We start from the raw sequence: 27,384 nt of genomic DNA, 5'->3' as shown, positions 1-27,384 counted from the left end.
AAGTCCACAGTGGCGGCTGGCGTGGATCTGGGTTGGCGAGTCGGGGCAGGGCGGATATTTAAAGGACTAATTTTGGCAGGCAGAGTACGATCCGGGGGCCCAATGGAGGGCTAGAAAGACTATCCTAAATATTTTTGGACCATCGGAGCCCACTGGAGGGTGTAATGATGCCGCATTGAAACTACAAGGACCAGCATGCCTTGTGTGAAAAACGAGAAGTAAAAGGCACAACTGAGGCCAATGTATAATGTTTAAAGGCATGCAGGAAACTCGTGGTTTGGCATGAAAAAACTGTTTGTCCGAAAGCCTCTGAGGAAGGAGGGAGACGCCCTCTGAAACGCGTCAGGCTGGCAGGATTGAAATATGGGATTGTAACCTGGCTGTTACTACTAATAAAGGAAGTTCCTTACTTGTGTGGTGTGCGGCCTCATCTGCTGGGAAGTTTTGGGAGACATATGATTTAATGTCAACGTATTATGTGTACGCACAATGTAAAGTAATCAGACACCCTGCATTGGGATGATTAGTGCTAAAGCCCTATAACAGAAATAAAACAATATGGTGCCATTTACATTGTTATTTGTGTAAATGCTAGGACAAACCAACACATTTGACATTCTTACAGTGCATGCATATCTCATATAGAAGTACTGAACAAGGTCAAAAGCATGCCTCTCTTAATTACATGTGAAGTGGTAAACTGTGTGTGTTTGTTTCCCATCTTTAGTGTTTAGTTGTGAGGCTCCCGATAGCTCCCAACCAGGATACTCCAACAAAAAGAGCCCCCTTAACTTTGCCTTTGTTATGGGTCCAGCTGGAATCTGATACTCCCCCATCCCACTCCTCCAAACAAAAGCAAACAACATGTGGGTACTGCTGAATGTGTTCCGGTGTCTGAAAATTACACCGGAACAAGTTAAGCATATTTTTGTGGGGCCCAACCTCTTGGCAAATTAGATGGTGTCCACCCTGTGAAAAGAGTGAGTAGACGCTGTGTACCCACGTGTACCTTCGCCCTGGTCTTACACCTAGATAGTCAAAGTTTGACACACGGTCAAGTGAGGTTATTACCTACAAACAAGTTTCTCTTGTAATTATTTTGTTTTGCTTGGCAAAATATCATAAACTTAGTCTCAACGTTGTTCAGCTCCAGCCCCCACTCAACACAGAAGGAATTCAAATTATTTAACATTTTTTGCAACCCCCTGCAATGATTTTGAAAGCAAGAGGGTGTTGTCTGCAAAAACAAAGGCAGGCACCCTCCTGCTGCCAACCTTTGGGGCATCGCACTCATCCGTATTTAAATAATCCACCACCTCATTGATATACAGAGAAAAGGAGGTGGGGCGAGAACACACCCCTGCCTGACTCCACATTGGATCCTAAATATCTAAAAGCTTTGTCGGGATGCCCATTGATTTTAGAACTTCCCAAAGCTTACCTTGGGGACCAGATCAAAGGCGGCACATAAATCAACAAAGACAACATAAAGTTTAGCTCCGTTGATTACTGCCGGCTTCCAAAGATTACAAGTAAACTGAAAGACTCGGTCAACAGTACTAACATGGTCTCTAAAACCCACGGACAAGAATCCTGTAGATGAGCGAGCACCTGTTTGCCAAAAAACTTTTGAAGAGAGTCAATCAAGCTGATGGGCTTGGAAATTCCGGAGTTGCTCCAATCCCCCTTTCTAAAAATTGGAATAATCTTTGATATTTTCCACGAAGGAGGAATCTCCATGCCAGAAAGGATTGTGTTGGATAAAAGATTCATATAGGGCCCCTACACTTCTGGATTTGCCTTATAAATGTTATTAGGGAGCCTGTCAGGCCCAGGAGCTCTAGACACAAGACAAGAATTTATAGCTGCTACTTTCACTTAGTCCAAATTCTGGTTTACTTGAGTTGTTTGAATCAAGCACTGCCAGTAAGACTGCACCACCCTGCCCCAAAGTACTACTAGATGAATATAAACTACTAAAATGAGCTACCCACTCATGAAGTAGGACACAGAATTCCAGATCCTTCTTGGATCCATTGACATATACAGAAACTAATCTCCAAAAAATTCCTTAGTATCCTTGGCCACGAATGCTTCATGCAGTTTAGCCCTTAAGGTGCACTCCCAATCCTTCTTTACCTGAGACAATTCCCTTCTATAACATGTCCTACACCTAGCCAGTTCAAGCCTTCAGTTGGATGTAGCTGCTATTAAAAGCTGGGTCTTAGCTGCCCTGCATGCTTTATTAACCCAGGCTACCTCCTATGGCTTTTTAACATCACCTCGCTTTCCTTTATTTGGCGGATGCAGACTGGCATATTTTCCCATTTTCTATTTGCACAATTCTCCTCACTTTGGTATCAAGTGGAAGCCAGGAGACACAGGTTGGTACGTTGTGTAAAATGTTTATTGCAACAGAAAATGTGGGCTCATCTACGCGTTTCGGCTTCGTCCGATAGCTTGGTCATGATCAAGGCTTTGGAGGAAGCCGAAACGCGTAGATGGGTCCACATTTTTTGTGAGATACGAAGAAGTAAGGAGAAGAATTGTGAATTGGAAGTTTGCTAGACAGTAGTAAACATACTTGGAAGAAAAATCGTATTGTTTGTGCCATTCAAAATGCATAAAACATTTCAATGTACAACTAGAGACAAAGTGAAACCAAAAAGGAAACTTTTTCTAGAGTATACTACACGTTTTGACTGAATTCTGTGTCTTTCCTCTTGTCTTTAAGGTTCATGAATCATCGTGCACCATCTCACCAGAGGTATCAGCCCACTGAATATGAGCATGCTGCCAACTGCGCCACCCATGCCGTAAGCGCTCCTCCAATTATTCCCTTAATTAAGAAAATGAGTACATATTTTGTATTTATTGAGTTATTTGCATGATAAGGTACTTCAACCAGAAAGTCTGTGCTTGGCAAAAGTGGGATACAGAGCCTCAGTGCTTACAACAACTGGTTATATAAATTGGCAATGAGAATGGTGAATGATAATTGTGACAATTCAGGAAGTGCAAAGGATTATCTAAAACATTGACAGATTTACATATTGATTAACAACCTCCTGATGTGTTTTTAATTCATAATCTCAGTCACTCAGCTACAAGTGGTTACAGCCTTTACTTTAATTAAATAATATCCTGTTCCATTCTAAGGGCATCATTATGAATGAGTCTAGCGGTCCACAGACCACCAGATTTGCGGGGACACGGCGGTGGCAGTCTTCCGACCGCCCTATTACTATTGGGCTGTCAGGCCGCCCTGGGACCACTGACATCGCCAGTTATCAGAGATCATCGGCTGTGGCGCGGCGGACTTGAGGCTGCAATATGCTTGGTGGGGCCGCTGCTTCCCGGACAAGCGTATTATGAGTTTCCTCACCGCCAAACTTTATGTTGGTGCAACCGCCATGAAAAGTGTGGAGGCGAGGAAAAAAAGAAGGGCCCCGTTGTGCCTCTGCGCCATGGGGTGCAGTCCATTCCATACAGGTACTGATTTTGACATTCCTATTGCGGTGCCTATTTTATATTTTATAGGCACCACTGTGGGAACGCCAAAGAACTGCCCACCAGAAAGGAAAAAAACTCCTTATCTGGTTAGCGGTTCAACAACGGGTTTGGCGGTGCAGGAGCAGGCCAGTCCTACTCCGCCAAACTCGTAATGAGGCCCTAAGTAGCAATAAACATTATTGATCTCGAAACAAAGGTGCTAGACCAAGAGAGACCAAGGTTCCAGTAGTGCTATAAGCATAAGCATACTGAGGGTTCAGAAGTATTGGCTGGTGACGAAAACTCTGCCTCACTATTGGGCTGATCTGAAACGTATTGAACAAATTACTAGTCTGTAGTCAAAGAGTGAGCCGGTAAGGAGATCTCCCTGCAGCGGAACGGAGACAGTCTCTCGGGAAGACAAGATGCAATATATTCCCTATCACAGTTTACAGTTTCAATCATGACTAAATTCTCGCCAAGAACACAAGCAGGTGCATAGCTGATCTCATTAGGGAGCTAGTCGATGGACTTCATAAGTAACAACAATGTAAATAATTTCAGCTCAGCAGGCTGTTTTAAAAAAATATTAAATTTCTAAGGCTTGTGTCAACTTGCCTCGAAGATGTCCACACCCAGTAAGAACAGTTGGCACAAGCAGACAAAATGGCTGTTAGAAGTAACTACAGTAATGCCTGAATGTTTTTATTTCACATCAGTCTGAATAGTTTGCACTGTTACAACAAAATAACTACTACTAATAATGTCAACTTCACCACTGGAGGATTCTATGCCCCAATAATGAGGTCAACTAATGAAGTCAACAATACGGCACAGATATTGCATCCACAATATTGACTTCTACTATATTGTAAAGGTAAATATGTATAAGGAAGAACAGATTTACTGTTCTCAGAAACACATCTTCTTACCTTTAATTTACACTGGTGTTCAATATTATGGATGCGGTTTTGTTGCAGGTCAATATTTCGACTGAGATATTGTGAACCTATTATAGGGTTCTTCTGGCCTACACCTCATGTAACACATCCTCATCCAGTGATGAGTGACGAGTAAATCAGTAAAGTTAATGGCTGTCAGAGTACAGCAGCAAGATTGGAGAGTCCAGTTGGTTAAAGACGACTGACGGGGGACCGCATAAGATCAGGAAGTTGGGAGGACAAAGTGAAACACGCTTTATAGCCCCCAGAAGTCACATAATGTGCATCATTTAAATCCCAGCTTGCAAAAAGCGAGCACCAAATTCAGGAAATAATGTAATGCACAGAGCAGCAAATAAAGAATGCTTGCCAATCCCAGGATTCTTCACAGGTTCTTCGGGTCATGCAACACCAGGGATAACCATTCTCCTCCAATCATGGGAATCAGAAAGGCTAGCACTGAGGCCACCAAACCAGCATAGATGATTGCCACAGGACAAAGGAAACCAGAGGATCTGTTAACGGTGGATTATCCTGCAATGAGTTAGAAGGCAGAAGGATAAGACTGATGATTGATGATTGTTTGTGTATCTATGTTTTTCAGAGATCGTAGCTTAACATTGACTTCTTTAAATCTATGCACAAACTTAAAATGAAAAATTCACTCTGCATAGAAGGCTAGTGTGCTTGTGGGTCCAGAAAAAAATATATTGTAACAAAATGAAGCCGAGTCTTACATTTCATTTAATTCCCTTAGATTGAATAATGTTATGGAGGGATTTGAAGATTTGGTACAAAAGGGTAGAAAGAAATTATTATTTCAAACATGATCTTACATTGTAGTGATCTTACAAGAGGTGTCTATTAACTTTTTTCAAAAAGCCAGCGGAGAAAGGTAAGGTAATCTTTCTTTTTGGATACTATGCATTATGAGTACGGCTTATTTAAACCATTTTGAAAATAGCGACAATTATCTCTTATAAGAGATAGATGTAATCTTTTAACTGAAAGGTTTTTGGAAGGCATGTTACACAAAGCAGAATACCATTTTTGAATTTCATCCAACACAAAAAGATTGTTGACATATTCTTCCCATTTGCCCCATGGCTATTAATTTTTCTCCCGTAAAAAATCTTTGAGTTGGGTAAGGCAGGATGCTGTTGCCACCAAGAGTTTCACAGGCTGGATAAGTTGAATTTGTGGTCCTTCTGAGGCCTTCAGTTAAGCTCAGAACTCTGACTGTCAACAACATCGGTCACAACTACTCAGGCAAATTCTCGTCAGCAGTGCTTAATTTGAGCCATAATGTTGCTGGTGGGGCCCACTGCCACTCATTTCTGAGAACCCCGTACCTATTTTTCCTCTTTGTAAATTTACTGAGATCAAGAAAGGGAAAAACACACAAACAGGAAAGAGACAGACTGAAAAAAACTCACAAAGGGAGAAAGCAGGAAAGAGTTAGATAAAGGGACAGAGTGTGTCTGGTAATGATTGAGGAGGCATGAAGCGGATTCATGACCACGCAGCCTTGGAATTCGGCGACCAACATCTAATAACACCGGCCACTTGGTACTGAGGAGAGCTTTGGGCACCGGCACTCATTCTTTCACAAATTAAGCGCTGAATTGCTGCAAGATCCATAGAAGTGCCAGTTGCATTGGAAGCCACACACATTGTGGATTGTTTGGACCCCTGTTAGTATCCTGTACTCTACATCGAGGTGCATGGTCATGACTGCCCACTCTCACAAGGACCCTTGTTCCAACATAAGGTCACTGAATGTACTCACATAAAGACATGTTTAATTCCTTGGCATCAGCTCCCATTGTTAATCTGTGTCAGCCTGGCAACTCCTGACTGTGTTCCCTGGTTGTAGTGAGGGCTCACACATGAACAATACAGCACTGCTTGATGAACTTGAAATATACAGCTTTATCCATGAACAGGGAGTCCAGCCTCCAAACATCCAACCTCTGCTTCACAGCCTTTTCCAATCATACAGAACTTAGAACCTGGGAATGCTGGTTCCACACATAGAACCGAGCTGGAGGCCACACTAGTGAATCCAGAGGCCATTGCCTCTTCCTAATTTAATACACCACTGGCTGTTTGGGGTGTAGGTTCATATTTGCCACCCTCTGAAACTAAAGCGAGCAGGTGCGTGAGCGGTCAGTCTCATCATGGAGTTCGGACAGAGCTGTAGCGGCTGCCTCCGGATGGGGGTGGGTGGGGCGGGGGAACGAGGGAGTGGGAAGGAATACATTAAAAAAAGAACTTGCCTTTAACAGCTGGCGGCCGCCTTTCCTCCATCCTCTATCTTCGTCCTCTTCATTTTCCTGTCCTGGCCGGTGGAAGCAGGAAGAGCCCGGCACACAGGCTCCCCTAAGCCAATCACAACACTGCAATGAAGCGTTGTGATTGGTCTGAGCACCGTGGATCGGCACTGAGACTGGAACAGGGAGCCTGCGCCTGTTCCTAACCAGGCTGTGTAATGCAACCTGGAAGGAACATGCAAAGTGCACATTTCTGTTTCGTCGGCCCAAGAGGACTAGCCAAACAGTTCAGGCACACTTAAGGAGTGGCCATCACAGCCCCGCCCCACCACTGACTGCAATAGGGAAAATTAAGTGATGATAATTATATGTTATTATCATTTTATTTTCCCTTTTGAGCAGAGGGGCGACGCTACTTTGTCTTAGCGGAGGAGCCGCCACTGGGAAAGAGTATAACCTGCACGTGACCTCCCACGTGAGCTCCTGCAGGGTTCCGTAGGCTGTGCCAGAAATGTTGTTTTCTTTTGTGAAACAACAACGGTCCATGCAAAAGAATTATATGCAAAGCAATGAATATAGACTGAATCAGTTCTATATTTGGGGCGACATGTCCAGCCGGACAGAGGTCTTCAATTTTTTACTCAATTGAAATATTTCATACACAGGAATACCTTCAACAAATCACCAGTGTGGGGCACAAGCCTGTACCCAAACACAGTCAGATCAGTACAAAAGGTAAACAGAGGAAAAGAGCAGGGCTTTTCAAGGCAAAAGCAGCGATTTCTGTAAAGTATTGAGTGTACAGAAATATCAGTTAAACACCATTACATATAACATATAAATCAAGCATCTGTTTCCAGTCGGTAGTGGAAACCAGGAAACAGATTCCACTACCGACTGAACCGGTCTTCTCCTGGTACCGCGGATTTTAATCAATGAAGCGCGGCCCACCTCAATAGCGCCCGATTCAGGGCTGCTTCCCCAGGCTATCAATTTCTTAGCCCTTGCCCGTGCCGATCGGGGTAACCTTTTTCCTTCCCCCCCCCCCCCCCCCCCCCGGCATTAGAGGCTTATAATGTTAAAGGCAAATATAAATGTCCTGATGATGGTCCCCATGACTAAGTAGTGGGACCGAAACGCCGTCGACTCATTGTACACCATAAACAAATGCTTGATTTATATGTTATATGTAATGGTGTTTAACTGATATTTCTGTACACTCAATACTTTACAGAAATCGCTGCTTTTGCCTTGAAAAGCCCTGCTCTTTTCCTCTGTTTACCTTTTGTACTGATCTGACTGTGTTTGGGTACAGGCTTGTGCCCCACACTGGTGATTTGTTGAAGGTATTCCTGTGTATGAAATATTTCAATTGAGTAAAAAATTGAAGACCTCTGTCCGGCTGGACATGTCGCCCCAAATATAGAACTGATTCAGTCGATATTCATTGCTTTGCATATAATTCTTTTGCATGGACCGTTGTTGTTTCACAAAATATGCTCCCCGAGGTCCGATGCTAATTCACTTGGGGCCCCTTGTTGTCCTTAACGTTCCAGAAATGGTGGCGCAGTCAACAGCGTGGGAGTACTTCACAAGTAGAGATGACCGTTTCATGTTTTAGTGAAAAAAGGCAACTTGCCACCTGGCTATTTCACTGGGGGTACAGTAAGTTGTGGGTTAGTGGGCGCGGGAATGAAGCTAGCATCACTGGTGCCGTGTGCACTGAAGTGCAGTCCTTTGTGTCAGCCATGACAGTTTGGGACCTCTTTTTGTGTTGTGAGATGGTTCCTCGAGGCCATTCCTACTGGCTTCGACAATCTCTCAGCAGGTTGCCCGATGGCTTGTCCATGGGATATGTGTGGCTGCAATGAGCTAATGTTATCGCTGTTGTGTTATTCTTTAATGTGTGCGTGGTGTTTCAAATTGGTACCATACTGGTAAACTCCCCCCAACTTCCCCAGTTTCTCATGTTTTCCACTGTGTGCGTCAATGTATATCCTGTTATGGATGAATGTAAGTTTGTTCTTCATTTCTGTCCCATTTGTGGATGACTTGAACAGCTGCTGTCCAGTTTGGTTGGACTGGTTGGTATATCTCATAACCATAACCCTTGGCCATGCTAGCATGGGGTTTTGCCAGAACAATCATTAACCACCCACTGTAGCAGCTTGAGTGGGAAATGGGCACCTGTCGGGAGTTATGTGCAACATAACACATTTGAACTATTGTTTATAGATCTCTTGACTTTTAATCGGAAAGAACCTTATCAATCCCACAGACATAGCATACTGCATGGAGCAATGGGGCGGGGAACAAATAAAACAAGAGAGCATGAAAATAAGGAAGATGGAGGAATGGAGAGATGGATTGATGGATTGATGGATGGATGAGATAACGATGCTTGGGTAATTTGAAAGACAATGAATGGAAGGAAAGACGGATGGAGACGCAGATTGAGGGATGAATGGAGAGAAGGATGGCTGGAAGAAGACAACGTTTGATGGACGCAGAGAAGGATGTATAGTTATATGCATGCACATATTAGAGGAAGGAAGGGAGAAAGTGGAGGGATGAGTGGGAGGGAGTGAGGAAGGAAGGAAGGAAGGAAGGAAGGAAGGAAGGAAGGAAGGATACATGATGCAAAGACAGACAGAAGCACGATAGGTAGATAGAAGAAAGAAAGATGGGTGATTGGAAGGAGAAAAGGGAGGTGGGAGGGAAAGACAGGGTGGATAGATGAATGGATGGATGATGGGTAAGAAAAATGGATGCGTGCATGGATGGATAGATGAACGGATGAATGGTTGGAAAAAAAGAAAGAAGGATGGGGGTGTGAAGGAAGGAAGGAGAGACGGAAAGAAGGAATTAACAATGTAAAGTCAAATAGGATGGAAAAGAGGACAAATGAAAGAATAATGCCGAATGACAGATTGTAAAAGGAAGGAAAGAAAAATGAGAAAGGACAGTAATAAAGATGGAGAGAAGGAAAAAGTAAAAAAGGTGAAAAGGACAGCAGAAAACGATGTAGAAAAAAGGAAGGAAATAAATAGGAATAAAGAAAGAATGAAATGAGAAACTAAAGAAAGGAGATCGACCCAAGCAAAGGAAAATTGAAAGAAGGAAAGATGGGAAAATACGGAAATAAAAGGAAGTAAGACGTAAGAAGATTGACAGAATATTGAATTAAAGATCAAACTTATAGAACAAGGGTGGAAATATGGAAATAATTAAAAAAAATAGAAAGAAGGAGAACATAAAGGCATAAAAAGAAAGATTTAAACACAAAAGAACGAAGAAGATAAGTAATGTAATGGGAAGGAGGAAAGACACAGGGAAAGAAACATGAGAGAAAAGATGAAAAGAAGGTTAGATTGGAAGAGTGACTCGAGTATCTCCTTAGTAGCTAATCCTTGTCTTGCCCATGTGTGCCCCTTCATTAATGCCAACACTGCAGCGTTTTAGCCAATTTATTTGAAAACTGTACTGGAAATTCAACAGCGTGGCCCCATCTTTTTCAAAGTGTTCTTTAGAAGAAGTGGCCACTTCGGTATCTCTGAGAAAGGTCTGCCACAGTAGGCATCCTGTGATGAATTTCATCATTTCCACAAGTGTCCCACAGAGCTGTCTGACAGGCCTGTAGCTTTTTGGTCCAATTGTATGAGAATGAAGGGACAAAATGCACCATTTGTTATATTGTTTTGACAATTCTCTCAGGAGAGTAACCCCCTGTTCCAGGCTCGCTTGCCCCACTTGCTTGTTCAGTGACATTTGGGCAGTTTCGAGTGAGGGGTATTTTATTTTTGGGGCTACGTAGATGTTGCATATGTGTTTTCATGCACCATTATGGCCTCCCTTTTGGCTCTGTTGGTGGCACAGACACGGTTGTTGTTTCCTGCACACTATGTTTTGTCCAATGTGATTAGTTTGTTCTTCTAGTTTATTTGTAATTGTCATACTGTTGTACATATTTGATGTTCTGTGTAAGGTCTGTAGTAGTATAGTCTGTATTCCAAATATATTAGCTAGAAGCTCACACGTTTTCAATGATTAATTTGTAAAACCATAAGTGCCAGCACACTTGTCAAGAGGCCATCACCGCTTGCACCACCCATCACCCTGGCTAGCACTGCCAATGACAGCACCAGCACAACTACTTACCATCACACTACTACAAGTGTTTCATTTCAGTCTGTTTAAGACCTCCGAAGATATAAGAATGGCTTGGGCAGCTGGAATTAGTTGTTTTTAATGTATATTTAATAAATAAACTATTGTTTTTCTGCTCATCTTTTCATTGCAAAAACAGTGGCAGCTGTCATAAGTGCCAGATTTGACAATTAAGTGCCAGTGCCGAGCACCGGAAACCACCGGATCAAATTAAGCACTGCATGGTTTACAGGTAGTTCTGAAGTGAAACCCAGGAGCAACAAATCTCTTGAAATGTGTGGCCTTCGCTTGGGGCTCCTTTCAGGGCGGGACGCAGCCTGCGCCTGGTCCCAACGCATGTCACGCCACATGTGTAATGTGACTTGCTGAGCATCTTGCGCTATATATAGTATGTCACCCTGACAGATCAGGTGTCAGTCAGCTAATTGAAATTAGGGAATTCTGAATTATTACTGTTAAATATTAATGGCTGGGGCAAAGGTTTTTTCCATATGCATATTTCACTCGTGCAGAATAGGTGTGGTCTGCTGTTTCACTGAGATGAGACACAAGTACAGTCTCCAATATCAGAAAGTACCAGGATATACATTTTCTGCTGACAACATGACATTTCTGTAGACTCAAGTGATAAAAGACCCAGTGATGATACTACTCACTTAACAACAGAGCGGAGAATCAATATATACCGCACCGTATGCTTAATGTGAATGAGGGTCTTCACCATACAAGAACCCTAGACCCTCGTAAGAACAGGACGTGTGATTCGTTCCACTATATCCAACAGAAGCCAAATGAATCTCTGCTTCATCCTTCCTCCTTTGATTAAATGATTTTAGTAGACTTGCCAGAGACATTTTTGTAAAAAATCCTGGAAATCCTGGTTTTAAAAAAGGGATCCAGTTTCATACTACATTACCTCAAGTTATCCGTAAAAATGGTAAAAGGCATGTCATCGGTGCTAGATTCAGGCCATGCCCTATTCACTCACTCACTAGGCCTGCTCTTGTAAACACGATAACTAACATATAAATGTTTCAGGTACATCTTAAGGATTTTGGAAACCCTGAGTCAAACATATTTTTGGGGTCTCTTTTTGGAACAGCTTTGAATTTATGATCCAATTTCGGCTCTTTCATGCCCTCTTTGGCCAGGTCACTGACACTGCACAGGCACACTCGTCCAAATTCTAAATGTGTTTACATCTAATATTCAGGGATAGTGACAAGTTTTCAATATTCTAACACAAAAGCAACTCACTAATATTACTGCAAACACTCCTTGTGACACCCTCCCATTTCTTATATGTGAGTTCCTGTTTTGATCTAAGAAACTTTTTTTGCGGATGTTGCATGAAACATAAATACAACATTTCTCTGAAAAATGTCTGTATAGACTCTCACACATCACTCACCTTAAAAATAAATGAAAGGAAAACGGTATTTAAAACGATCTGTTTAAGAATTATTCAAGGCCATCAAAGCAAGACTCTGCTGTACAGAGCTGATTCTATAAGGGTTCCCCAAAAAGGTTAGGGCCCTGGGCCAGCGGCCACTTTGCCCTTACCTTAAAATGTCTCTGAAATGTTTAATATCACAGCTGTAAAATCGTACACTTCACTTACTACAACCAGGTGTCACTGGGACGTTAAACATGGAGTGTGTGGTTGAAACTACTTTGTTCAGAACTGTGGCTTATATCCAATGCTCCCCAATGTGGCTAATCCCCAATGATGAAAAAGGTTACGGGCTAAAAGTATTTCTTATGAGCCCATCACTGATGTAGCCAAATACCAAGGTTCCAAGCGTTTATGCTTCTTTCTTCCATCACCCTACCCTTCTTGTCTCTTTATTTTACTCTTGCAGGTTTTCTATCATCCCTGCTTTCTTTCTCTCTCTCTCTCTCTCGTTGTCATTGTTTTCCTATCTTTCTCTTCCTCCGTCTCTGCCTCTTCTCTCTTTTGACCCGAGTCAACACCTAATGATCCATACTAAGCCTGGGTTAATAAAATAAGTGCAAGTGCCCACCACCTGCAAATACAGACACAAATTAAGAACTGATCAACTCTTGCAAAAGAACTTCTGAGAACCCCGATATTCTTAAGAAAAATCATATTTTATTTGATCTTGTGCCTGCAGAAAGAGAGATGATGATATACAAAGTGGAGAAGTAGGGGGAGAAGAAGAAGTGATAAAGCAGAGATATATGATGAGAGGAGAGTCTGGGCTAGACATATTTTGAGGCCCCTGTTCTTAATGTTACTGCCCAGTTTCTGCTTATTGAAGCACATCTGATGCCGAATTAAAATTCAGAAATGGGTTAATAAGATAAAAAGCTGAAATATGCCTTTCCAGGGCCCGCAAACTCCTTTAAATGACACTGGGCAAAGACAGAGAGATTCAGAGGAAGAAGTAGGCATGGAGTAGAAAGGCTGGGGTAATCGAAATAAAAAGAGGTGACCTAGATAAAGTGAACGTTTACTTTCCCAGGGGAGCCCTTGGAAGTTGGGGTTCCTTGACAATTGTCTACTTTGCCAATGCTTTGAAGCGTCTCTGCTCGAGACAACATTGCCTCAGTAGTATCTTACGGTGCAGCTGTTGGCTTTCATTAGGTGACTTCATTGATTTTGCAACTCCCTTGATAAAGTTTCAATCAAAAGAGCAAAGGTCCTCGTTAAAGAAAATACAATTTAGCAGCTTTGCTATGATATGTCTAGCCCTCCGCTTCTTCTATTTTTTGTTTACATGAATTGTATTGTGCATTTACAGGAAAGGAATAACTTGTTTTTAATAGGTCACAAAGTTTCAAATCTAAGGAACATCCTTAAGAAAATGCAGCTCCTTTTATCATTAGTGCTTTAATTAATTTCATATTAGTTCCAGGGAATATTTTCCCTCACACATCTAGCTCTGGTGTGCCTCAGCAGTCTTTACCACCTGAGAACTTTGTTGGTGCTGCATTGGTTGACAAGGTCAGATCAGTGGGAGACTCTCCATGGACCAGAAATGTGCCCTTGCCCCTACTTGCTTACAGTACATAGGAAATAGTAACCCTACTCAACACATTTAACCTGAGTGTCCATTGCAGAAGTGGGAAATGTGGATCTGAAATGAGGTTGATAGAAACAGGAGGAGAATTGGGTGAGATCTGGGGAACAGAAAACAGGGTAGTGCTTGACCCCAGTTTTGCACTATACGGTCTGGATCATAGACACTGCAAAGTTTTGGGGTCTTGGTGGGCAATGTTTCCATGGTCAGTTTTCTATTTCTGGTGCAGTGAATTTGTTGCAAGAGGTTCTAAAGTCATATTGCCAGGCTGCTGCTAAGTGTCAGTCTGTTTGCCTGTTTCAAGCTAGTGGGACCTATCTTTCTCTTGGTATGTGCTTGGTAATATTATAAATGTCAGGACACTGCATGGGCATTTATTATCCTTTGTGCTGCGCCTCCCTACCTAGGTGGAGATCATCAAACGGAGCCAATATGTTCTGAAAGAGTGGTTCTCTGAGCTGGATCCTATGTGTCAAACTCTTTATCCTCATATTTCTCTCACTTTACATTTCCATAGATTCACTGTTGTGATTGACCGCAATTTCTAATATGAGGTGTGAAAAGGCGCTGGTGCTGACACATGGGGCTCTTCACCAATCGGGGGCTGTGTACCTTAGAGCTAGCTTCCATTCTCCCACTTGACATCTGAGATCTGCCAATTACCTATTGGCAGTGATTCCCAGAATAAGGAAGACTAGAACAGGAGGTAGATCATTGGCTTTTTTGTGTGCCACTGCTTGGAACAAACTCCTTTTAGATCTGTGGGATGTTTCTAATCTGGCAGCCTTTAAAAAAAGGCTAAAAAATTGGCTTTTTAATCAGGTTTGAACTACGGTTACTATCCTCTGATCTTTGGCTAGTGTGCCGGGACACGCTGCTGATTAGCTGTGCGCATTATAAGTCTAATTTCATTATCATCATCAACTGTGATACGATACATTTGTTGGCTGCATCCACTAAAGTTAAGGGAGGAATCTCCTCCTTTTCGAAATGCGTCTTAGCCTCTGATGTTTGGGAACTTACTGCTTAAGATGTGTGTGAATTTCACAGTGGATTTAGGCCCTGGAATATTGAATCTTTGGGCGTGTCCAGAAAATGTGCCTATAGGAGATCAGGAACTAGCATTCTCTCCAACATTTGCTACCTACATTACCCAAGTATGACATTTACTTCAATTAGGAAGTATTTTTGGATCAACTTCAGCTGAACTTCCAACCAAGAGGGAGAGCTTGTTGTGGAGGAAGCTTTGGGGGTATCCTTTTCAAGTGTCTTCCTGAAAGATCTTCTCTAACTAACTCTGTTTCCTGATGGCGGTTCCTGAAATAGCTGTCCTGGGAAATGATTTCTTTGCATTTATCTGCAGTGCAGCCAAAATGCAGGCACCAATGAACCTTAAGGAGGCCCTTCATATAGGATAGACCCTTGCTGGGATTTCCTCACTTGAAGTGACTCTATTTTTCTGTTGTGGATTCTTATTAATAGGAGATCATTCATTTACCTCTAAAGAAACTAATAAACCCTTTAAATCCCCATTTAGTAGTAGAGGCATCTTCATTCTGTATAAGGCCACACCTGTGGTTCTGTGCTGGTACAACACTGGGTACCTGAGTGACCGAAGCCTCAGCTACTGAGTTTCCAGGCTATAAAAAAAGATTGCCTTCACTTAGAATCTACCACAGATTTAACAGGGGTCCTGCGCCAGTAGACTTGGGGGAAGTACTAAATTGGCAAGAGTCCTGAGCATCATTCTTGAAGATGAGTGCAAATGTAGGAGTTCTGTGTGAGACAACCTACACTTGTAGGTAGGGACCGGCCATTACAGGGCAGGTATGTGCTGAACATTTGTAAACACCCATAAACATTTATAGTTATTGACGAACAATTTGGAACCCTGAAATGGTCATAGATTTACCATGGATAAGTGCAGGAGTAAATCCATCTCCGGGATGGGAACGAGTGCCCAATACAATGTTGGTGGGTGTGTAGAGGAAGGGGCTTCTCATCCTGAGAAATAATTTAACCTTGGAGGAAAAAAATATATACGCATGCATACATTCTTTTCTTTTTTTTGAGGGTCAAAGCATTTATATTTTTACACGCAAAAAGAAAAATCACGAAACATTTCTATAACTACGCCTGAAAAGCAAAAAGTATGGCAGGTGACTTGAACACGTTTTGTGAAATCCTGAATTAAATATTTTCATGTGAGTTCCATAAATGAATAAGTCTAGACCCAGGCTAGGTTATTAAACTCCAGCTACAGATTCACTCATTTCTTTGAGAATCAGCGGCGGCTCCTCCGTTGACGTGGAGGAGCATCACCCCCCTGATGCAAGCCCGGCAGGTACACACAGAATAATATAATTGGCATTACCATATTTTTATTCTGTGTGCCGCCGGCTGAGCTAGCTCAAGCGTGATGAGGGGGCGGGGCAGACAGATTCCTGTGTAATGCATGACTGCTCAGTGTGCGTGGCCAATCTGTCATGCGCACTTCAAAGCCTACATTCCCAGTGCTGTAAAACTGCCGAGGCATTGCAGGCTCAGGCCCCCCCAGCCTCAAAATGAGTTTTGGGTTAGCCTGCTACAACCAATCCTGGAGTTGCTTTCAGCTGCTCTGGGACTGGCTGGATTCATAAGCAGGAAGTAAACCACCTTACTTCCTGCTCGTCGTTGGGAGAGGGGAATTGAGAAAGGCAACATACCAGTGAGTTTATGACCCACTGCGCCCCATCGATTTTCAGAGTTGCTAGCCGCCCCTGTTGAGAATGAGGCTCTAGGTGATTATGATGTGTGCACCAGAGCAGTGGACATTTTTCATTTTCTGCCCTGTTCTGTATGTAACATGCATTATTATCATATGAGAGCCGCGATATTAACAACAACCCCTTTACGCTATTTCCAGGGTCTGCATAAAGATTGTGCATACAATGAAAGGTTACTTCCCTTAATATATGTGTCTTATGCCTGTAAAATATATTCTTCATACAGGCATACCCGGTACATTTTTTTATGATGGATAAATACCCTATCATTGCAGTGTAGGAGTTAAAGGAATTATACGTGCAAAACTGTTAGGGATATTGAGATGGTGCAATGGTTCCAGAGTCAAAGTGATGAGTTCCAGCCAACAGGTCAAGACACAACATTGGGCGGGGTATAAGGTTCCAAAACTTGCTGGCCCCCATGAGGCTATAAAGGCCAATATGTTCTCCTTTGGGCAATGGGGGTCATGGACGGTGCAGGTTCCCAAGTGAGCAAGTGAGGCGCCTTGCGGCATGCAATGCTTTGCTCTTTGATTTTTGTTTTATTAGAAGGTCAGCTGGGATGCTAGAGTCTTACCACTTCGAATAGTCCTTGTTCCTTGATTCATCCTCCTGTTGTAATCAAATGGCACTTGTACATGCCTCCCAGTGCTCTGTGTTGCTCCTCTTCTCAGATGGAGGTTCATCTCCTTGTTTACCAAAGGTCACCGCAGTAAGATGTACCAGGAATCTAGGCTTGTCCTCAGCTTGCTGGAAAGCAACGACCACCAAAGGTTCAGCTCCTGGCATTGAGTCTGATCAACAATGTGAAGGGATTTGTCAACATCAAGATGAATTGTGATAGTTTGGGTTAAGAGGCCCAATATTTGAGCCCCTTTCGATACAAAAGCACAATGTCAGATCCAACCAAAGTGCTTGCGTTTTCAAAAGTAAAGTTCTCCCAATTCGGGAGAAGTATCTCTCATTTCTCTCTTGTTTTCATAGACTTAAGAATCCCAAAATGTTGATGTGGTTTATCTCCAGGGGCCCTGCTGTTATATGACAGCTGACAACACAGGAAGGAGAAAGGGCTAAACAGGGAACCAACACATAAGAACAGTTTCAGGTGTATGCTAGCTGTCACGGTCTACTGGGACTAAGGACACTCTAAGAGAAGCATGATCTTGTGCAGCCGCACACTCACTGTTCCTAATGAACACTGCAGTGGCACACACACACATGTACATGGGCAATGGATCCCAGTGACTAGATGGGCCTTTACTGTGGAAAGACTTGAATAATCAATTCAAGGTTTGGCCAAAGGAAATGCACAATCACTTGTGGGTCCAAAATCTTGCCCATCTCAGCCTTGATGGACCTTGTCTGACATTTTCTAAGATTTGTGTTTCACATGAACACTGCCCTGTGTCACTTTCATTGCCATAGGCTGCAATGAAACCAGCAGCTAATGAAAAAGGTGTGCAAAGCAGATCATTACTGTCCTAAATTCCACCTACTGTTGAAGTATCCTCTTGAAGGTGGGATCCACTTCCTCCTCTGAGCCATCATTTATTACTCGATGTAACAAGTCAAAGGTTCACATGTATCCTTGACTTGGGCATTGCCCCTGCCTAAAGCTACCAGTCCCTTTCTGTGGAGGGAGGAAGCTATTAGTTTACATTGATGATCCATGCTGGCACTGTTGTCAACCAAGAGATTTGAGTTAATTTGCTTTAAGACAATTTAAAGACCGTACCACTTACCCTGGCTGGCATGAAGGCTGTCCTCTGCATATATGCATCACATAAAAGAAGCTGTTTACTGAGGTGCAGCACACAGTCCATGGCATCATGAGCCCCCAATCACCTCTCACTAAATAAGGCCCCTTTTCCCGTTGCGCTTAGCTTGAAAGGGAAGTGCAATGGGTGTTGCAGTGGGAGTTCCACCGCCACACTCATTGATTTTTTACGCTGTCCCATATTTACACGGATGGGGCAGCGCCAAAGACTAAGGCCAGGTAAAACCTGGTCTTGGGATTCTGCTGCACACATAGAAACAGCAAATCGCCTTTCAAGATTGTTTATGTGCAGGAAAGTGCAACATGGCGCAAGGGTGCCTGCGCTGGCGATAGGCAGCTTTTTTAGTGCCAGCGCTAGGGGAAACGCAGGGGTGCACCGTACTTTTGTAAATATGTCGCATCCCTGCATTTAAAAAATGTTGGAGCGCGGTGTTACCAATTTTGGAGTAACACCGCTCTCTGACATTTTATTGTAAATATCCCCCTAGGTATTTGTAGAGGAGGTGAACCAGAAAGAACCCTAAGCCTTTCAAAGTGTTCAGGGAAATCCCTCAAACTGCTTTGTTGCCAGTTGAATATAATGGATTGTGGAACTTTGTGAATATAGTCAGCCATTTCTCTATAAAAAAGGAGTTTACGGTTTGTGATGGTAATGGATATAATATTTCTCTAAGTAAACCTTATAATTTTCCTTTGTAATGTAATAACTTCATAATATATGTAGACAGGCAGTCATAAAGTATGGTAGTACTCCACTATTGTATCTCATTAAAACATACACATGCACCAGACTGAGTCAGTTAAAACAATGAGAAACTTTACAGATGCTGAAGTGTAAGACTTTGACCCTTGAACGCTACTGGTAATCTGTGATGTCATCAATTATGTCATTAGCAGTTATATATGTCCCTTGAGGGGAAACGAGTAGGACTAAGCAGGTACAGTTTTCGGATAACCATATTTTTGTGGGCTCAATGCATAAACCTTTGCAAAAAAAAGCATCCTTCACATGGGCCATTGATTATATGTATAATTTGTAACCACATTTTTAATTTTATGTATAGACATGTTGATTTATTTATAGATTATAGATGCACACTGCAGCACAGTTCTTGTTCATGTAGATTGTTTTTATTGTATTTCCTTTTCCCTAGGATGTCAGAACTGTTATACAACCGCACTAAGTGTTTCTTCTCTCCTTCCAGCTTTGGATTATTCCCAGCATCCTTGGCAGCACAGTCCTTTACTTCCTGTCGGATGACCAATGGGAGGCCTTCTCAGCGTGGATCTATGGCCTTGGCCTCAGCAGCCTCTTCATCGTCTCCACCATCTTTCACACAATCTCCTGGAAGAAGGGACACCTCAGGTGAGGAAATCAGGGTGGTTTGTAAGCCTATACTTTGAGTATGAGATGACTACTTCTATCTGGTTTTGAATGTCAGGAGATAACTATATGTGATCCAATATGCTTTTGCAGTATACATTTCTTTGGGTAGCAGGAGAAGCAATCACCCACTTCCATCAAATGGTAACACAACACATGCATGAAGCCATGCACCCTCTTCACACACCATCCTCTCAATGTCTCACCCTTTTTAGTATATGTACCCGGACCTTGGCTGAAATTTTGGGTAGCCTAGATACTTCCCGGTCAGAGTCTGAGGGCCTCTTGTCTCCCACAGAATCTTAGGTTGTTGAGATGAGAGTCAGAAGGCTTTATTCAATTTTCTTCATAATTCAGAATTTCAAACCCTATTCGGGCCATGTTGCAAGGGGAAAACCCAAGACACTTTGGGGAAAATGTACAAGCCTCTTGGGTCACCAGAGTGTCACTTTTTTTGATGCTCCGGTGGCTGTATGCCCTGCACCATACTTACAGAGTGGTGTTAAGTCACTTTTTGTGGCTTAACGCAGCTTTATAAATATGCTGCCCATTCACGCAGGTATATGCGTGAAAGGAGCCTGTAATGGGTGTTAGCTGTTGGCGTGGCTGTTGGCGTTCCACCGCAACACCCATTGCTTTTTTGCGCTCCCCAGATATACAAGGAGGTGTAAATCTGAGGCAGCACCAAAAACTTGTGGAGAGTAAACCTTTTAGGATTAATTCTGACAACCCACTGCAGCTAGATGACAAGAAAGCTGAGGCCCTTCAACTGATCAATTTATCAATAGAAGTCTCTGATTGTTGGAAAACCCACTGATAAGCTGTCAAATTATAGAGTTGGATCGGGCATGTCAGACGTTTGGCTGGGGAACGAGGTGAGAATAGATGGAGTAGCAGACTAAACTCTACCCTGCTCTGCTCCACCTAACTCCTGCTATTGTCAAGATTCAACAACCAGGAGCGGCCCGTACAGATAAGAACGGTGGGGCAGGGTTGGGGGAGATTCTACAGATGACGACGAGGGAAAATTAGATAAATCATTAATTTTCCCTCATCTGTCGAATCCCCCATCCCGCCCCACTGCTCTTACCTGCACGAACCGCTCCTGCTCACAGCATGAATTTGTGCAGCCGGACTCTTCTGTGCACCTCAGACTGGCTCTGGGTGTGCCTCCAGTTCAAACCCTGTATGGCTTTGTTCATCGGTTCAGCTGATGACTGGATCACTGGTGAGAACTATGAAATAAGGTAGAGACGTAAGAACTTTCCTTCACCTTATGGCACAACAAGTACTAATAAACTAGCTGCAAGACTCCTTCAATAGTCCTGTACAATATTATGCATGACAGGACCATACAATTATTCAGCGCAGCACGATTTCGGTTCATTATCCTTCGGATAAAATATCAATCCAACATTCCTGTTTTGATAAAATATCAATGTAACTTATGGGACACTAAAAAAAAAAGTAAAAATATATAGTAAAGAAGGAATTAAAAAACAGATAAAAGAACACTATATTTTGTTAGCAGTGGCGGCTCACTAATGTGGGTGTTGGGTCTTAGCCTTCTCTCTTTTCTGCCATAATTGTTGAGTCAATAACCTTTAAAAGAATAACCATAAAAAAAGCCAATACCTGATTTCTGACTGCCTTTGTCAGACTGGCACACAGTGCAACACTTTAAAGCCAATGGCAGTGATACTTATCACTATATTCATTGTCAAGAAATGACGCACATGCGCAGCTGCTAGACTTTTTTCTGCCATCATATCAATCAACCTTTTCCCGAGCAGACAATCTCACAGCCTTGAGGTCTAGAAGGTCATCAGCCCAGCAAAGTCAATATCTCCTCCACTACCGACCATCTTATGATGATGTGCAGGGAAAACTAGCTTCCATCTCTTCAGGCTTAAGCCCTGTGGTGCCCTTGGAAATATATCAGTCATGGAAGCTACTACAAACCAACTTTTCACACTTGGTGTGGTGTAGTCCGGAAGGCTCACTGACCCCACACTACTTGGTGATGAGTCATGAAAGGGTAAGGTTAAAACTGTACTGGCGCATGCATAAAGGATCAGCACAATTTTTGTTGATCCACTGTGCATGCACCAGCACTCGGCTTCCACCCTACACTGAACACTGACGGAACCACAGCACTTCGACTGAACCACAGCACCTTCAACGGACCAGCAGCTCCCCCCCCCCCCCCCCAGCCTTGACTTGAGACCCTTATGAGTGAGTAGTTGCGCTTTACAAGCCACCTGATTGATTGACTGGAGAATGGGGGAATGCCAAGTGAGAGCTGTGCAGTTTTCCTCCTATGCCCCTGGTGCACCAGTCAAAAGCCCACAGCCCAGACTGGAGAAAAATGCATAAACAGGACATTTGCATCAGGACTAGAAAGGCAAGGAAATGCAAACCAGCAACCTTCTCTCCAGTAGTCTAGTAACATCAGTTTTTTTCCAAGGTGGTTTTGAGCTCTTCAACCCCTAGACAAGACAGTGGGGAGACTGACTCTCTGGCCCAAAGTGTTAATCTTGCAACCACACATTGACATACAGTTCAAGAGACCAATTCTTCCGGCGAAAATCTATTAAGCTGAATGGCCTCTTTAATGTGTTTTTCCATGTGGGTTTTTGTGCAATTTTTTTGTTTATTACGTTATAGACTACATGTTGGAAGAACTAAGGCTTTCCCACAATTTAGTGTCAGCAACTCAGCACTGCTTTGCAAATGAGCGCTGCATGGGTGTCGCAGCGCTGCCTGATAATCATATTCACTTTTAGAGTTTAAAAAAGATCGCGGAATACTCTTAATTAAAGAGGGTTATGAATATTTGCATTTTTTATACAATATGTTGGTTCGAAAATGCACATGCCCCTATTGGCAAGACATTTGGACCTTCAATCAAAGATACTGGTTATTTGTTTAAGACAAAGGGCACGATGTAGGTGGCTAAATACCGGTCGGTAACGGTGAAATTCGGTAAATTTCACTGTTACCGACTGGTATTTATCCATTCCTGATGTAGGTAAGGAATCTGTAATAAGGAATCTGAATGCCCTTGCATTTAAGGAATCAGTAATACCAATTCCTTAAATGCAATGTAGAAAGTACATAAAAGAGTGCTTTTGGGCTTTAAGAAATCGGTAATTATTACCAACTTCAAGTTGGTGGTAATTACTTAATTCCTTTAAAAAAGCACTTTCTTGCTTTTTTAGAAGTGCCATGTGGCACACATCCATGCCCTTAGGGCATGGATGTGTGCCACATGTGCACCCATGCACATTTCAGGGGTGCAACAGTGTATCCTTTGGACAACATGGCACCCTTGAAATACCTCCTGGTATTACCGATTCGGTAATACTGAATGTCTTCACATTCATTCCTATGGGCCTCCAATCCCATAGAAATTAATGAGTAGGTATTCCTTATTACCGAATCTCAATTACCGATTCGTAATAATGAATATTAAGGATTCAGTATTTTTTACCAAAATGTTACCTACATCTGAAATACAGTTTTCTTAATACCGAATCGGTAAAATTCGCTAGTTAGAATTAGGTATTTCACAATTACCTACATCGGGCCCAAAGTGAGTATCTAAGAAAACACATATTCATTAAAGTATAATTTTTCATATTCTGCACATTAGGCTTGTCTGATAGGTGAGGGGGTGTGACTTTCACATTGAACTAGGAGGAGGATATACCTGTTTATGACCTAAAGGTAAACAAGTCCAAACAGCAAAGCTGAAGAAGAAGCATGAAGTTTAAAGATAGAAGGATGGCTCAGTGAACTGAACGTGGCATCGGCAGGTTAAGAGCTCAGATCCTGGAATAGCCAACTCAGTCCTCCATCACGGCCCATTTGAGAACTATTAATTTGGTAATAATAACATATGTTATTTATAGCATATGAAGTGCGCCATTCTAATACTGCACAGTATCTGAGCTTTGGTACTGCTTCTGAGTCTGACGCACCTGGACTCAACAGTGTGGTGGGTTCAGAAGTAAGGCTATACCAGAACCTACACAAACTTAGGGGCTTATTTACAAGCCTCTTGCACCACCAGTATGTCACTTTTTCCCATACTAAGCCCCTTACCCTCTAGTTTGCACCATTGAGAACTAGGCCTATTGGCGTAATTCTTTGACGTCCAACTAACAATTTAAGCTGATCCCTTACAGTACCAATGCATCCCTCATAGCCACTGCCAAGAAGTAAATGTTCTCCGGCACTGAGCCAGCTTGAGGTCTGGCAGTCCTCAGAAGATATGGTGGGATAACTCCCATAATTCTGCCACAATAGCCCACAGATGATTCACAGTTCTCTAATGATTGCTATTTCCATGTCCAAGCCCCCATTTAAGTCTCCTTTTAATTAAATCAAATGCAATGACTAGTTTCTTGCTGTGACTCACAAAAGAATGCAACAATTGAACTGCACTTAGTAGAAAGTAAGAATGTTAGTTCATTTCATTCTACTTAGGTTAACATTTTAAACATGTCAACTCATTGGATGAAGCCTCATAGTGTTTATGTATTTTTTTTAACTTACTCTCCTTTATAATATACTTCATACATGAGAGGGATTCAGAGGAATGATATATGCATCCATAATCTGGACAGCATGAGCTGTTCTCATAGCATCTAAAGCGTGAAATGCGCTTATTTGCAGGGCCACCTGAATTATACAATTTTGCAACTGTGCCGTTTCTGCATAACTATGGATTTGCTGCATTTGCCACATAATCCATCATCGGCTTGATAATCAGCGGATTTTAATTAAATAAATTGTCTGACTCAAACGGATCAAAAGTTATTAAAAACTCAGTGACATGTGTTGCCGCGCAGTGGAAGGCCCTTCGTAAATTTTGAGTGGTCACCTTCTTTTTGCTTAAGCTATATTTGGGTGTGAAACTGGTATTAATAAGGAGACGCCTATGTGCTGACGGTGCTAGCAAGTGTAACAAGCATTTACAATGCAACGGTTTCGCCTTTGGAAAAGTTTGAGCTATTGGCATTGTGAATGACAAACTTTTTATTTATGTGTTGGTTTTGAAAACAGATAAATAAATGGCATTGTTATTTACAATGGCAATAGCTTAATCTCTCGCAAATGCGATTTGTATTGCAACTATTTCAGTTATCATTTTGCACTACGATGAAAACTGGCTTGTGCATTTACTCCTGCAGAAGAGTATCAAGAGGAGAGTCAGCAGGCGTCCCTGTAGGAGGTAGTGTATTCAAGACTGTGCAATACAATACATGCTCCCTTCCCAACTCACTTGGTCTCGAACGCCCAGTCATACACTGCACCACCATACATTGCGACACAAATCTGGACATACATTAAAACGAAAAACCGCCTGTTTGTCTATAGTTGATTGTACTCGGTGGCCTTGAGAGAGGAGGCAGAACTGTGGTGAAACTGCTGGGTTTGTGTGTACGAGGGAGGAGAGGAGTCGTATTTGTGACAGAACTTCTGGGTGTTGTGAGGCCCAGGTTGAAAAGAGAAATCGCGTTGTCAGGTCAGTCTATTGCAGACCTAGGTCTCGGCTTCTACACTTGTCCTATCCGCGTGATCCTCGGCAAATCATGAAATCTCTGCTGTTTCTCCATTCAACTCCGTGCATCAAATGTGGCGTGCCCACAGTTTGTTAGGGTTACAGATGAACATTCCTGTTAGCAAACTCCTCTCTATATGAAGTTGTAGGCGTATACGCTCAGTGAGAAAAACTACAAGGCCCAGAATTCAAAGTGCAGTTTGCTGAAAAACCCGGACAGTTCGGAGGAGTTAGAATTGAAGAGGGGCTACCTGCATGTGAATGCACATGTGTGGTCAAGGGGGGTTGGGGGGGGGGGGGCTCCTCAGCACATTGTACAGTGCAAGCAGTCAAGGGTGGAGCAGTAAGGATTGCCGTCAGCAGTGAGAGGTGCAGAGGACATACAGGCACGCCAGCAGCATGGAAGGGTCTTAAGGAAGGGCGAGGAGTGGTACTTTCGCTGCCTGGAGAGACTCATAAAGCGGCAGCCACACGAGGAGAGTTGCACAAGACAAACGAGTCACAGGACACGCTAAAAACAGATGTCACTTATTTGAATGGATGAATGAAGTAATGCTGGAGAGAAAGGCGAGACCTCTCCAGCCAAATCACGTATGCATCTGTTAAAATCAGAGGCAAATATATTCCAGATATATTTTCAGTTGACAAGTTAGATGGATACATTAATGTGTGGGTATATAGCGCAGATGGTGGGTACCAGAACGTCTCTAGGCGCATTGTGTGTTCGGTTCACGCTCTGCACGGTTCTGTTACCGGTCCACTCTGTGCTACAGATGTTTGCTGTAAATGGCAGAGGTTGACCACTCCTTTTGACTGACAGGAACAGCTGTTTTTAAAGTGAGGGGCTGGTTCCGGGGAATAAAACAGCTGTGCATCTTTTACAGGGTGGATTCTCTGCCCTGCCATCCACTCTGGGAAGTGATGGAGGCGAGGGCCATGTGAGCATCCGAGGGAAATGTGTGGGGAGCAGGAGAGAGGGGCCGGGAAGGAGACCACAGAGGTGCAGAGCCGTGGGGAGGGGGGGCGGGAGATAGATACATCGACACACGAGATGGAGGGGAGGGATAAGGGAGGCGCTGTCATGTGGAAATGGAAACACGAACAAGAAGGGACAACAGGCCAAGGAAAACGAAGCAGAGCGATTTTGGGAAGGGAGGGAAATGTAATTAGAGGTGAGAGAGAAAAACAGAGATGCGCCAGAGCAGGCTGCAATGGGAGGGTGAAGGAGCGCCGAGGGAAGAGGCAGTCGGGAACACATGAAGCACGAGGGGGGGGGTGGCAGGGGAGAGGGGGTTCTTATGAGGCAGAGTTTGGGGGGAAATAACGTGGCAGTGATTCTTCCTGAGGGAGGTGGACACCTAAGCATTAATAGGGCGCAGGTGTAAGGTAGAATGAGCCAGAGATGAGAGGGAGATTAAGGAAGAGGCGAGATTGAGGCAGAAAAGAGTGGGAGAAAAATGAGGCAGAGTGAGGTAGAGGTATGAGGCACTTATGCGATATGTGATTGAGGTAGAAGGAAGTGAATCTACACACAAGAGAAGGGAGGCAGCAGCATACACTTCGGTGATGTGAGAGGTAGAAAGGGATGAGGCAAAGGTATGATGGGGTGAGGAAAAGATAAAGCGGCAAAGGTGAGAGGCTGAGAGAGACAGAGGGTCGTGTGAGGCAGAAATGAGTGGGGACAATGTAAAGACATCGCCTCCTCCCCTGAGGCGTATCTGTCAATAGTGCCGCAGGTGCAGTGGCGCCAGGGGCAAGGATGTGAGGGGCCACTCGACCCCAATTAATAAGATTATAAGATTGATAACTGTTTTGACTACCAAACCAGAAAATAGGGGGGGGGCGGCGCAGATTCCTGAGATTCAGTTAGTGCTCTAGGGGCTTTGCATCGACACTTGAGTAGGGTGATGGCGTAGCACAAAATGATGTCCAACCCCCTGCACAATGTGATGCGGGGCTCCTGAGTCCGTGT

The 27,384-nt window shown here is 43.2% G+C and overlaps 1 protein-coding gene across 2 annotated transcripts in view; it reads left to right on the top strand.

The window, feature by feature from the left end:
* Positions 1–27,384, top strand: part of MMD2 (monocyte to macrophage differentiation associated 2) — a 341,543-nt gene that overhangs the window by 188,796 nt on the left and 125,363 nt on the right. For both annotated transcript variants that reach the window (XM_078665015.1, XM_078665014.1), the window contains exons 2-3: positions 2,735–2,816; positions 19,665–19,825. In XM_078665015.1, the coding sequence (XP_078521141.1) occupies positions 2,735–2,816; positions 19,665–19,825 (243 nt within the window). The remainder of the gene's footprint in view (positions 1–2,734; positions 2,817–19,664; positions 19,826–27,384) is intronic.

Source organism: Lissotriton helveticus, chromosome 10 (genome assembly GCF_964261635.1).
Source record: "Lissotriton helveticus chromosome 10, aLisHel1.1, whole genome shotgun sequence".
In the NCBI taxonomy this organism is placed as follows: Eukaryota; Metazoa; Chordata; class Amphibia; order Caudata; family Salamandridae; genus Lissotriton; species Lissotriton helveticus.
The sequence above is the reverse complement of the archived record's forward strand: the minus strand, read 5'-3'. Positions and strand labels throughout refer to the sequence as shown.